Source organism: Halichoerus grypus, chromosome 4, assembly GCF_964656455.1.
Source record: "Halichoerus grypus chromosome 4, mHalGry1.hap1.1, whole genome shotgun sequence".
In the NCBI taxonomy this organism is placed as follows: domain Eukaryota; kingdom Metazoa; phylum Chordata; class Mammalia; order Carnivora; family Phocidae; genus Halichoerus; species Halichoerus grypus.
In genome coordinates, this window is record NC_135715.1 from 79,623,176 (window position 1) to 79,637,976 (window position 14,801).

The following is a 14,801-nucleotide window of genomic DNA, read 5'->3' on the forward strand; positions in this document are numbered from 1 at the left end:
CATGAGACTCTGGACTCTGAGAAACAAACTGAAGGTTACGGGGGGGGGGGGGGGGTGAGGAGATGGGGTAGGTGGGTTATGGGTATTAAGGAGGGCACGTGTTGTGATGAGCACTGGGTGTTACACACAACTAATGAGTCGTTGAACACTATATCAAAAATTAATGATGATTCATTAATATGTTGGCTGACTGAACATAAGACTGGTTGGTGTTGACCTCCTCATTTCCAAACGATATAGACTGCTTTTATTTAAATTGTTCCCACTGGTAAAAGGGAAAAGGGTGCAGAGTGGGGTACGGGGGCAAATAGGAAGAACAAATTTCATCTTGGTAGGTGTATGACTACTGCAAAAAAAATTTCAAACAAGAATTACAAAACTCTGAATTATTTTTTCAGAATACTTAACAATCATATTATTACTTGGAACATGGTAATAAACACTATCTTGTACTCTCCACAAATCACCCAATCTACATTTCTAGCCCATATCTTTCTTTTCAACTCAGACCAATATTTCCAATGAACTGGACATCTTCACTTGGATGACAAACCAGTAACTAAAATCTAAAGTGTTCAAAACTGTATCTGTTCCCTAAGTAACACCGTCATTTGTCTGGGTCCCCAAATGAGTAACCTTAGTCATTTCTGACTCTGCTTTTCCCTAGATCAGATCAGTCACTAAATCCTGTGGAATGTGGAATCAGTTCTCCAAACTATGCTACCTTAATTCAGTCTTCACCTCTCCCTGCCAGCAGTGTCTCCCCATTTCAGAACCATGACCACGGTGTCTCCAGAACTCCTGCTAATAAACACAGAGGGATGAATGACAGAATTAGAAAATCACTATTTTCTACCCTCTAATGAGAAAATGGTTCTAGGCAATGATCAATGGCTCCTAAAACCTACACATGAAAAGTTGGGAGTTTTCTAATGAAGGATCAGACTGAAAACACCTAATTTCAATGACTGTATTAATCCCACTGTAAGGGAGTCAACTAAACATCATGTGCTTTCTGATGTGCAGGAGGTGAACACCACTTACAACTATCCTTGCAAAATAAATAAATAAATAAATAAACCTGAATGTAAATATAATCATGCCTCCATATCTGGCTACCAGTTTACAGAAATATGGGACTAGAGGAACGCGTTAAATACCACCATGCACTCAGCCAAACCCAGCACATAGGAAATTCTGCAGAAGATGATGTGGTTTCTTCATCAAATAAACAACATGGGGAATAAAAAGCTTAGAGTAAGATTATCAATGATACATGATGTGTAGACCTTTTTCAAATCTCAAATTTGCTTGAAAATATTCTAGCAAATAGGGGTACCTGGGTGACTCAGTTGGTTAAGCATCCGACTGTTGATTTCAGCTCAGGTCATGATCTCGGGGTCATGGGCTCGAGCCCCACATCGGATTCCACACTTGTCTTGGAGCTTGCTTGGGATTCTCTCTCTCCCTCTAGTCCTCCCCCCAACCTCCTCCTCTCTCTAAAAAAAAAAAAAAAAAAAAAAAATTTAAAAAAATCCTAGTGAATACAAAGCGAGAGGGAGAGCAGTGGACAGAAAAAGGAAGAATGGCCAAGTATTGGTAATAACGGACACTGGTGATGAATGAACTCTCATGACACTGACCTTCCCAGTTTTGTATGTTCAAATTTTCCTTAATAAAATTCTTCAAAAATAAGAGTCTGGACCATATCAGACACTATATTTATTAAAAATGCTATCCCTAAATAAAAGAAAAAACCCAAAAAGGTATAAATAGTAAAATGTCGATGAAGCAGTGCAGTAGAGGTTCACTATCATATATTAGCCATTGAAGCTCAAGGCAGACCAGTGGTTCCCTTATTGTAGATTATCTGTCCATTAAAAACAAAGGGCTAGACCATATCACACATAAATAGCACCTCAATTTTTTTTAGTTTAAAATACTCAATTTTTTTTAGTTTTGGTCAAAAAAAGATAAAAAGGGAACCGAATGTTAAATGCTGAGAAGTATTTTAATGAACAAATACCATTTCTATATCATGTATATTTTCTGATTAATAGCATTAACAACCATTTTTGGGGATTATTTATTTATTTTTAAAAAATATTTATTTATTTTAGAGAGAAAAAGAAAACACAAGCAGAAAGGGCAGAGGGAGAGAGAATCTCAAGCAGACTCCTCACTGTGTGCAGAGCCCAACGCAGGGCTTGATCTCACGACCCTGAAATCACGACCTGAGCTGAAACCAAGAGTCGGACACCTAACTGACTGTGCCATCCAGGTGCCCTTTTTGGGATTATTTAAGAAACCATTTCTAATTTCTGTGATGCTTACTAAGTCCTAAGCAAGCAATGCTCCTAGATTTAAATAGAAAAAGTGACAAATCAAATATTCTTACAGATACTACTGTGGTGAAACCCCTCCATAAGACAAAAATTTTGGTGACTGGGATATATCACAGTTTTCAAAGACAACACATATTTGTTGCTTGCATGAACACGGATGATGAGATGAACAAAGCAATTTTCTCCTACAGACTATTTCTATATCTACAGTGAAAAGAATCACAAAAGTGTATGAATGGCAAAACTATTTTGCTAAAGGGGAAAAAGATCAGTGACCAGTTGTATTTTTGCCATATTCCTATCCACTGACCTTACCTCAAAGAGTCACAGCAATATACTGGAATACTTAACAGATGAGAGAATTCATGAGAAAGCTGACCTGATATAGGAAATAGAAGTTTCAGTCTTTAAAATCTAAATTTTGAATTTTTGAATTTCAGATTCAAAATGTGCCTAGAATTTCAAATTTTTTAAAAAGATTTTATTTATTTGAGAGAGTGAGAGAGAGAGAGATCATGAGCGGGGGGGGGGGGGGGAAGGGAGAAGCAGACTCCCAACTGAGCAGGGAGCCTGACATGGCACTCAATTCCAGGACCCTGGGATCATGACCTGAGCTGAAGACAGACCCTTAACCAACTGAGCCACCCAGGCGCCCCTAGAATTTTAAATTATTTATAAAATAGTACGGAGAGCTTAGAAAACAAAAAGTGAAGAAGTACCTTTCTTTTTTTTTTTTTTTAACACTATTTTTAAGTAATCTTTACACCCAACGTAGGGCTCATACTCACAACCCCAAGATCAAGCGTTGCATACTCTACTGACTGAGCCAGCTAGGCACCCCTCAGGTGGAGAAATATCTTTCTAAAATTAGGACAGGATTCATAAGCTTAAGAATACACCTTAAACACACCAGTCTATCAGCAATCATTCTCATTCAGACCATTATCAATAATTTTAAATCAAGAAAAAGAGCTGCAAGTAGGGTTTAACCAGAGGCTTGGTAAAGTAAAAGAGACAATAAAGCTAGTATTCTGCAGGAAAATAAGAAATACACTTAAGGAAGAATTCAATCAAAAAGTCTAAATTTTTTGAGTAATAAGAACCTATCACTTAGTAAAACAGATGTATTTGTGTTTGTGAGAGTGTTTTTAGGGAAAGAAATAGGGAAGGAAAGAATAGGCACCCATTCCAGAAAAGTGAAGTGTAAGTATAGCAAAAGAATTTGAGGAAAAAAGTCTCTACTTTAATGTGAACTCATTTTGTAAAGGGTTTCCTCTACAAAAAATTTAAAAGTAACGAGGATTTTGCTTAGAAATTTTTTTTTTTTTTTTTTTTAAAGATTTTATTTATTTATTTGAGAGAGAGAGAATGAGAGAGAGCACATGAGAGTGGGGAGGGTCAGAGGGAGAAGCAGACTCCCTGCCGAGCAGGGAGCCCGATGCGGGACTCGATCCAGGGACTCCAGGATCATGACCTGAGCCGAAGGCAGTCGCTTAACCAACTGAGCCACCCAGGCGCCCCATTGCTTAGAAATTTAAAAACCAGGGGCGCCTGGGTGGCTCAGTCGTTAAGCGTCTGCCTTCGGCTCAGGTCATGATCCCAGGGTCCTGGGATCGAGCCCCGCATCGGGCTCCCTGCTCAGTGGGGAGCCTGCTTCTCCCTCTCCCACTCCCCCTGCTTGTGTTCCCTCTCTCGCTGTGTCTCTCTCTGTCAAATAAATAAATAAAATCTTTAAAAAAAAAAAAAAATTATAAAAAAAAAAAAAAAAGAAATTTAAAAACCAAAAGACCTTGCCACTATAAAAAAATTTAAAAAACTGAGTCCACTATTCTCAATGGATTTCAAGCTATAGCCCAAACTAAAAGGCAACCTACCATAATGGTTAAGAATGTAACTGCCTGGCTCTATCATTACTAACTGATTAACCTGAGCTATGGTTACTTATCTAAACCTCAGTTTCTCATCTTGATGCACATAAAGTGGTGACCCAGTGTTTGGCACATACACAGTATAAGTGCTCGGTAAATACAAGCTGCCTTGTTATTGTTATTATTATTAAAAACCACTACAATCACTCAAAATTGGGTCCTAATATTGTTTTGGTTGAAACTCAAACTGTAGGGAGAGAAGATAAACATTCAGTCCTTAAAATAGAGGCTTCTTTTGTGAAAAATTTTCACTATATATTTCTAAGTCCCAGAAGCTCTGCGAGTATTCTAAAAAAATTACAATAATTTCTAATGAAAAAGAAAACTAAAAGCAAAATCAAAAAGTTGAGTAAGAGTTGGTTCAATTTATAAATAGAAGCTATAAAGGAAATTTACATGGAAAAGTACAACAGGAAATTCTTACAAGATTTATACATAAATCCAATTCAATTATTTGTGGAATAAGAGGACCAAGGATAAAACAATAGAAAGAAGAAAACCCTTACTCCAAGTTTTTGCATCTGTTTTAATAATAACCCACTCTAGCCCACCATGAAATCTTTTTCCAAACTGCTGATGATATAAGTTTAACTTATCTGGGGCACCTGGGTGGCTCAGTCGGTTAAGCATCAGACTCTTGATTTCAGCTCAGATCATGATCTCAGGGTCGAGAGATCAAGCCCTGTGTCAATTGATCGTGTGTGTGGAGACTGCTTGGGATTCTCTCTCTTCCTCTCTTTCTGCCCTTCACCTTGCTCGCACTCTCTCTTTCTAAATAAATAAATCTTTTTTTAAAAAAAGTTTAATTTATCTGCGCTCCTTTGATCTCTTAATCCTTCCTTACCATCCGAAAGAGTTTACTAAAAAGCAATAAAGTAGCTAAAAACTAAAGTGGGAAGAGAAGAGAAAAACAAAAGACCTGGGTAATCAGATCTGTGAATAATATCTAATAGATTAAAATTTATAGCTTTATAAAATGATCTAAGACTTATTTTAATTAGCAGAAAAATCAGACATAATATGTTGATAATGCAAATTAAAACAATTGTTTACTATTATTATTATCATTATTATTATCTATAGTAGCAACATGAATACTACAAAAAATGTTCCTAAGATACACAAAAACAAGATGGTCATACCATGGATGAACAAATAAAGTTCTGACATGTTTTTAACCTCCCCACTTTCACCTTACTCTTAACTAAAAGAAAAGTATAATCAACATGTCCAAACTATACTTGTTTGTCAACTGTGATCATAGATTGACTACAGAAGGAAGAGTTTGGCAAAAATCAATTTAAGCATTCTGTGAGAATCAACTGGCTATACAGAATTTACGATATACAGAATACTATATATTTTATTATTTGTAATTTTTTAAAAAGACTTTGAGAGAGCAAGAGAAAGAGAGAGAGAGCACGAGCTTAGGGAGCAGGGGGGAAGAGGGAGAGGGAGAAACAGGCTCCCAAGTGAGCAGGGAGCCAACGTGGGGCTAGATCCCAGGACCCTGGGATCATGACCTGAGCCAAAGGCAGACACTTAACTGACTAAGCCACCCAGGCGCCCCTATTTGTAAATTCTTTGCTGCACATTCCTTACGTCAGTAAAATTTATAGTAAGTTTGTTATACTAAAAAAAAGAAATATGAAATAAAACATGATACCTGAATATCCTTCTTGACCGGCTTAGCTTTGTTCTCCACAACGTTCTTCCTAAATTCGAGAAGAACTTCTTTACAGTCCTCAAGATGAATCTCAGGCTCCCAGGTATCATCATCTGATGTGTATCCTTTCCATCGAACTTTGTAAAGGATTTTACCCTGTTACAGAATTAAAAACAGGCAAATAAAGGACATTAAATTTGATAATTTAAATGATTAACTTTCCAGAAACACACAATCCTGAGAATATACGAATGAACTTGAAATGGAGATTAATATCATTATAAAGCATGTTAATCTCCTGAAGCAAGTGCATTTAAGAAAAAAGTGTCACAACAAAACTAAAAATAAACAAATGAAACTATACCAAACTAAAAAGCTTCTTTACTACAAAGGAAACCACCAACAAAATGAAAAAGCAACCTACTGTATTGGAAAATATTTCCAAATCATGTATCTGATAATGGGTTAATAATACCCCAAATATATAAAGAACTCATACAACTCAATAACAAAGAAACAATCTGACTAAAAAGTGGGCAGATGTGAATAGACATTTTTCCAAAGAAGACATACAAATGGCCAACAAATATATGAGAAGATGCTCAACATCACTAATCATCAGGGAAATGCGTATCAAAACCACAATGAGATCTCACCTCATCCTCTTATTATCAAAAGGAAAAGAAATAACAGGTATTAGAAAGGATTAGAAAAAAAGAAAACCCCTGTGCACTGTTGGTAAGAATGCAAACTGGTGTAGCCACTATGCAAAAACAGTAAAAAGGTTCCTCAAAAAATTAAAACAAAAAAACCTACCATAGATCCAGCAATTCCACTTCTGGGTATTTATCTGAAGAAAACAAAAACACTAACTCAAAAAGATACATGTACACCCATGTTCACTGCATTATCACTTCAATAGCCAAAAAGTAGAAATAGCCCAAGTATCCTCAACAGATGAATGAAAAAATGCGCACGCACACACGCGCGCACACACACACACACACGCGCACACACAATGGAATATTATTTGGCCATAAAAAGGAATCCAATCTTGCCACTGGCAACATGTTTGGACCTCAAGGACACTATAGTAAGTAAAATAAGCAAGACAGAGAAAGACAAATACTACATAATCTCAATTATGTATGGAAGGAAACAAAACAAAACAAAAACCCAAGTTCATAGAAAAAGAGAAAGGACTGGAAGTTGCCAGAGGCAGGGGTTTGGGGTAGAAGAAATGGATGAAGGGGGTCAAAAGTTACACACTTCCAATCATAAACTAAGTCACGGGGATGTAATGAGCAGCATGGTGACTACTACTGTACTGCATACTTAAAAGTTGCCAAGAAAGCAGATCTTAAAAGTTTTCATCACAGGAAAAAAAATTTTTTTAAATATGTAAGGTGACAGATATTAACTAGACTTATTGTGATGATTTTGCAATGCATAAAAATATCGAATCATTATGTTGTACACCTGAAACTAATATTAATAGTATATGTCAATTATACCTCAATTTTTAAGAATTAAAATAAACAAACAGTATTGCTGATCTACTTTTCATAAATTGAAGATTGAGGTCTTTCTCTGATTACATAAGCAATGTGTAATCTTTGAAAATCAATAAAAAGGAAAAAAACAAAAATCACCCATAGATGATAGAGGGAATATACCTAAATATCATAAAAGCCATATGCGAAAAACCCAAAGCGAGTATCATCCTCAACGTGGAAAAATGAGATCTTTACCCCAAAGGTTGAAAACACAACAGGGATGTCCACTCTCACCACTGTTGTTCAACACAGTACAGCAATCAGACAACAAAAAGAAGTAAAAGGCATCCAAATCAGCAAAGAAGAAATAAAGCTTTCACTCTTCTCAGATGACATGATATTCTATGTTGAAAACCCAAAAGATTCCACCCCAAAATTGCTAGAACTCATACAGCGATTCAGCAAAGTGGCAGGATATAAAATCAATGCACAGAAGTCAGCTGCATTTCTATACACTAACAATGAGACACAAGAAAGAGAAAGCAAGGAATTGATCCCACTTACAATCACACCAAAACCCATAAGATACCTAGGAATAAACCTAACCAAAGAGGTAAAAGATCTGTATTCTGAAAACTTTCGTAAGAACACTTATGAAAGAAATTGAGGAAGACACAGAGAAATGGAAAAACATTCCATGCTCATGGACTGGAAGAAAAATATTGTTAAAATGTCTATGCTACCCAAAGCAATCTACACATTCAATGCAATCCCTATCAAAATACCATCAACATTTTTCACAGAGCTGGAACAAACAATCCTAAAATTTGTATGGAAACAGAAAAGACCCCAAATTGCCAGAGGAATGTTGAAAAAGAAAACCAAAGCTGGGAGCATCACAATTCCAGACATCACTGTATTACAAAGCTGTAATCATCAAGACGGTGGAATAGAATAGAGAACCCAGAAATGGACCCTTAACTCTATGGTCAACTAATCTTTGACAAAGCAGGAAAGAATATCCAATAGAAAAAACAGTCTCGGGGCACCTGGGTGGCTCAGTCATTAAGCGTCTGCCTTTGGCTCAGGGCATGGTCCCAGGGTCCTGGGATCGAGCCCCACATCGGGCTCCCTGCTCCGCGGGAAGCCTGCTTCTCCCTCTCCCACTCCCCCTGCATGTGTTCCCTCTCTCGCTGTGTCTCTCTCTGTCAAATAAATAAAATCTTTAAAAAGAAAAAAGAAAAAAAGTCTCTTCAACAAATGGTGTTGGGAAAACTGGACAGCCACATGCAGAAGAATGAAACTGGACCATTTTCTTACATCATACACAAAAATAAACACAAATGGATGAAAGACCTAAATGTGAGATAGGAATCCATCAAAATCCTGAAGGAGAACACAGACAGCAACGTCTTTGACCTCAGGTGCAGAAACTTCTTACTAGAAAGGTCTCCAGAGACAAAGGAAATAAAGCAAAAATGAACTATTGGGACTTCATCAAGATAGGAAACAATCAACAAAACTAAAAGACAACCTCCAGAATGGGAGAATATATTTGCAAATGTCTTATCAGATAAAGGGCTAGTATCCAAAATCTATAACGAATTTACCAAACTCAACACCCAAAAAACAAATAATCCAATCAAGAAATGGGCAGAATACACGGACAGACATTTCTCCAAAGAAGACATACAAATAGCCAACAGACACATGAAAAAATGCTCAACATCACTCATCATCAGGGAAATACAAATCAAAAACACAATGAGATACCACCTCACACCAGTCAGAATGGCTGAAATTAACAACTCAGGAAACAACAGATGTTGGCAAGGATGCAGAGAAAAGGGAACCCTCTTACATTGTTGGTGGGAATGCAAACTGGTGCAGCCACTCTAGAAAACAGTATGAAGGTTCCTCAAGAAGTTAAAATAGAATTACCCTATGACCAGCAATTGCTTACTAGGTATTTACCCAAAGGATACAAACATAGTGATTTAAAGGGGGCACCTGCACCCCAATGTTTATAGCAGCAATGTCCACAATAGCCAAACTATGGAAAGAGCCCAGATGTCCATCGACAAGATGAATGGATCAAGAAGATGTGGTGTGTATGTGTGTACACACACACACACACACACACACACACACTGGAATATTACTCAGCCATCAAAAAGAATGAAATCTTGCCATCTGCAATGACATGAGGGAACTAGAGGGTATTTTGCTAAGTGAAATAAGTCAGTCAGAGAAACACAATTATCATGCAATTTCACTCATATGCAGAATTTTACAGATGAACACAGGGGAAGGGAGGGAAAAATAAAATAAGACAAAATCAGAGAGGGAGACAAACCATAAGAGACTCTGAACTAGGGCGCCTGGGTGGCTCAGTTGGTTAAGTGACTGGCTTCGGCTCAGGTCATGATCCTGGAGTCCCTGGATCGAGTCCCGCATCGGGCTCCCTGCTCGGCAGGGAGTCTGCTTCTCCCTCTGACCCTCCCCCCTCTCATGTGCTTGCTCTCTCTCATTCTCTCTCTCTCAAATAAATAAATAAATAAATCTTTAAAAAAAAAAAAAAAGAGAGACTCTGAACTATAGGAAACAAACTGAGGGTTGCTGGGAGGGGATGGAATTACTGGGTGATGGGCATTAAGGACGGCACTTGATATAACGAGCACTGGGTGTTATATGCAACTGATGAATCACTAAACTCTACCTCTGAAACTAATAATACACTACATGTTAATTGATTTTAAATAAAATTAAAAAAATAAAAGTATTTTAAAAATCATCCATAGGGGCGCCTGGGTGGCTCAGTCGTTAAGCGTCTGCCTTCGGCTCAGGTCACGATCCCAGGGTCCTGGGATCAAGCCCCGTATCGGGCTCCCTGCTCCGCGGGAGGCCTGCTTCTCCCTCTCCCACTCCCCCTGCTTGTGTTCCCTCTCTCGCTATGTCTCTCTCTGTCAAATAAATAAATAAAATCTTTAAAAAAATAACTAAAAATCACCCATATTGATAATAATTTCATCTATTTCCTTCATCCTTTATATTTACAAATGTAACTATAAATATGTATTTTACATATATTGTTTAAAACACTGGTATAATACTTTGTTTTTTTCACTTAGATATGGAACACCTCTTGTTTTAGTATTTTCAAAAGCATGATTTTTACTGATGGTTCTAAATACAATAAAAAACACAACAAAAACTATCCCTTTGGAAACCAAAGGTTGTTTTGTTTCTGATTTTTGTTTTCATAAGCAAAGCTGTTACCTACTAGTGCATCTTTGATCAGATCTCTAGAATAAATTCCCCAAAGAGAGATCAATGGGATCAAATAATAAAGCCACCTAAACACTGTTAAAACACACTGCCAGAAAACACACTTCCAGAAAAGATGCTCTAATTTACATTTCCACCAGATAAAAGACCTCATCTCTGTGTATCAGAGGTCAGCAAACTGTAGCAGGGCCTGCCACCCATTTTGGTTTGGTCATCCTGGGAGCTAAGAATGGGTTTTACATTTTTAAATAGTTGAAAACAAATCAAAAGAAGAATTAAATTTGTATCAAGCGTTTTATAATCTGTCATGCATGGACTAAATCTTGGCATTTATTAGCTCATTTAATCTTTACAACAACCCCGTAAAGTACTATTACTCATTTTATAGAGAAGGAAACTGAAGCTTCTAGATAAAGTAACTAGTAAAAATTATACAGCTAGAGTAATTCAGCTGAAATTAAAACCCAAGGGCACTTAACGCGCTTCTGCATATTATCCAACACTGTGAGGACGGTGTGTAAAATGTCAAAGGTGGATGCAGGTTAACACATTCTAGTGCACAGCATGGAGCCTACCTAAAAAGCATGTGCATATACTCTTAGCTGATATAAGCACTGTCCCCTCACCCTGTTATGTAACTGAACCATAAAACTGTATCAATTTAGACTTAGTTATTATTTTAAAATCATGAGATTTTGGGGCGCCTGGGTGGCTCAGTCGTTAAGCGTCTGCCTTCGGCTCAGGTCATGACCCCAGGGTCCTGGGATCGAGCCCCACATCGGGCTCCCTGCTCCGCAGGAAACCTGCTTCTCCCTCTCACACTCCCACTGTTATGTTCCGTCTCTCGCTGTGTCTCTGTCAAATAAATAAATAAAATCTTTAAAAAAAAAATATCATGAGATTTTCAGGATTATCTTTTCAAAGTTAATCTAAATCTACTCTTTTCCCATTATTTCTTAGTTTCCAATCCTACTAGGTGCTGATGTTGGTCTTTCTATAGGTAACAAGAATGACTGAAAGGCAGTATAGGCATGTTGAAGGGTAAATGGGGAGGGAGGAGCACTTGGCTTTGGTTTGGAAAGCTTATTGCCTCAGTGGTTGTATGAATAAAATCAGGTAGGTGTTAAGTGTAAGCTAGTATGGTGCTCTGCAGTACATGTGGAAAACTATTTCATATATTCCTGCTTCTCAGTCAGATTGGGTATTGAGCAAAAAAAATAAACTAGAAATTTGGAGAAGCAAAAATTTGGAATATATACGATTAAGATTTGATAGACATAAAACATTAAAAAGAAAAATTCTTATAAGTGAGTGAGAAAATGGGCAAAAGACAATAGGTAATTTTAAAATTTTATTGTAGTTTTATATATGTTTTTTGGTATACGCATCTTAAAATTTGCCATTTTAACTATTTTTAAGGGTAAATTCATAGAGACAGAAATGGCATTAAGTACATTCACATAGACATGCAGTTATCATGACTGTCCACCTCTAGAACTTTTTCATCTTTCCAAAATGAAACTGTCCCTATTAAACAGTAATTCCCCTTCCCCTGAGCCCCTGGTATCCATCATTCTACTTTATGTCTCTGTGAATTTACTTATTCTAGGTACTTCATGTAAGTGGAATCATGCAATATATGTTCTGCTTCTGGCTTATTTCACCTACCATAATGTTTTCAGGGGTTCATGTTATAGAATGTGTCAGAATTTCCTTCCCTTTTAAGAATGAAAAATATTTCATTATATATATATATACACCACATTTTGTTTATTCATTCACCTGTTGATAGACACTTGGTTGTTTTCCATTTATTGGCTACTGTGAACAATGCTCTACTGGACATGGTTGAACAAATACCTGTTTGAGTTCCTGTTTTCAGTTCTTTTGGGTATATACCAAGGAGCAGAATTGCTGGGCCATGAGGTAATTCTGTTTAACTTTTTGAAGAATAGCCAAACTATTTTCCACAGTAGCTTTACCATTTTACATTCTCACCACCAGAGTAAGAAGGATCTAATCTCTCCACATTCTCACAAACACTTGTTTTCTATGTTTTTGTTTGTTTTATTATAGTCATCTAGTAACTGGTGTAAGGTAGTATCTCATGGTTTTTTTTTTTAAGATTTTATTTATTCATAAATAGACACAGAGATACAGAGAGAGAGAGAGCATGAGCAGGGAGAGAGGCAGAGGGAGAGGGAGAAGCAGGCTCCCCACTGAGCAGGGAGCCCGATGCGGGGCTCCATCCCAGGACGCTGGGATCATGACCTGAGCTGAAGGCAGACGCTTAACCATCTGAGCCACCCAGGCGCCCCGTATCTCATGGTTTTGATGTGCATTTCCCTAAGGACTAAGGATGTTCAGCACCTTTTCATACGCTTATTGGCCATTTGTGTATCTGTAGAGAAATGTTTAATCAAATCCTTTGCCCATTTTTAAGTAGGTTGTTTGTCTTGTTTTTTGTTTCTGTTTTTTAAAATTTTGTGCTGTTTTTGAATTATAGGGGTTGTTTATATATTATGGATATTAATCCCTTGTCAGATGTGATTTGCAAATATTTTCTTCAGTTCTGTGGGCTGCCTTTTCACTATGTTGATACTGTTCTTTGATACACAAAAAGTTTTTAATTTTGATGAAGTCCTTTTACCTATTTTTTCTTTTGTTTGTGTTTTTGGAGTTATATCCAAGATTGCATTGTCAAATCCAAGGTCCTGAATATTTACACCTATGTTTCCTTCTAAGAATTTTATGGTTTTACCTCTTCAATTTAGGTCTTTCATTCATTTTGAGTTAATTTTTGTATAAGGTGTGAGGTAGGGTCCAGCTTTCCTTTTTTGCATATGGAAATCCAGCTGTTTCAGCACACTTGGTTTTCCTATTGATTGGACTTGATACCCATTATGAAAAATCAACAGGCCATAGATGTATGGGTTCATTTTTGGATTTTCTATGTCTGTCCTTATGCCAGTACCATACTCTTTTGATCACTGAAGATTTGTAGTAAGTTTGCAAGTCTTTTACATTGTCGGCTAAATTTATTCCTAAGTATTTTATTCTTTTTTAAAAATTATTTATTTATTTATTTATTTATTTATTTATTTTTTTTTTTTTTTGAGAGAGAGACAAAGAGAGCACAAGCAAGGGGAGAGAGGCAGAGGGAGAGGGAGAAGCAGACTCCCCACTGAGCAGGAAGCCTGACGTGGGGCTCAATCCCAGGACTCTGGGATCATGACCTGAGCTGAAGGCAGACGCTTAACTGACTGAGCCACCCAAGGGCCCCTTAGTATTTTATTCTTTTAGGGGCGCCTGGGTGGCTCCGTCAGTTGAGCATTTGCTTTCGGCATGGGTCATGATCTCTGGGTCCTGGGATCGAGCCCTGCATCAGGCTCCCCACTCAGCAGCCAGTCTCCTTCTCCCTCTCCCTCTGTGATCTCTCTTGCTCTCACTCTCTCTCAGATGAATAAAATCTTTAAAGAAAAAAAAAGTATTTTATTCTTTTAGATGCTGTTATAAATGGAATTGTTTTCTTTTTTTTAAGATTTATTTATTTGAGAGTGTGCGCATGCATGTGTTGGGGAAGGGGAAGAGGGAGAGAATCTTCAAGCAGACTCACCACTGAGTCCTGAGCCCAACACGGGGGCTCAATCCCACGACCCCCATGAGATCATGACCTAAGCCGAAACCAAGAGTTGGGACACTTAGCTCACTGAGCCACCCAGGCGCCCTGGAATTGTTTTCTTAATTTCCTTTTTGGGAGGAGCTTAGGAAGATGGTGGAGTAGGAGGACCCTGAGTTCACCCTGTCCCATGTTTACAACTAGATATCATCCACATCCAAGACAATAAACTGGAGAGTGATCTGAAGACTGGCAGAACAAACTCCACAACTAAATATAAAGAAGCTGCATCTGAAAGGTCTGAAAGGTCAGAAAGGTGGAGAGAGGCTGCCTGCAGGAGTGAGGGAGCAGTGTGTGAGAATAGGGCAGAAAAACAAGTCTTTGCACCAGGGACCTCACATGGGGAAGACTAACCCCCTTAATGTTTGGAGGAGCTGAATTCTGTGAACTTGTAACACC

The 14,801-nt window shown here is 37.7% G+C and overlaps 1 protein-coding gene across 3 annotated transcripts in view; it reads right to left on the reverse strand.

Annotated features, from left to right (window-relative positions):
- The window catches only part of MPHOSPH8 (M-phase phosphoprotein 8), a 52,892-nt gene that overhangs the window by 31,706 nt on the left and 6,385 nt on the right, over positions 1-14,801 (reverse strand). For all 3 annotated transcript variants that reach the window (XM_036097153.2, XM_036097154.2, XM_036097152.2), the window contains exon 2: positions 5,940-6,095. In XM_036097153.2, the coding sequence (XP_035953046.1) occupies positions 5,940-6,095 (156 nt within the window). The remainder of the gene's footprint in view (positions 1-5,939; positions 6,096-14,801) is intronic.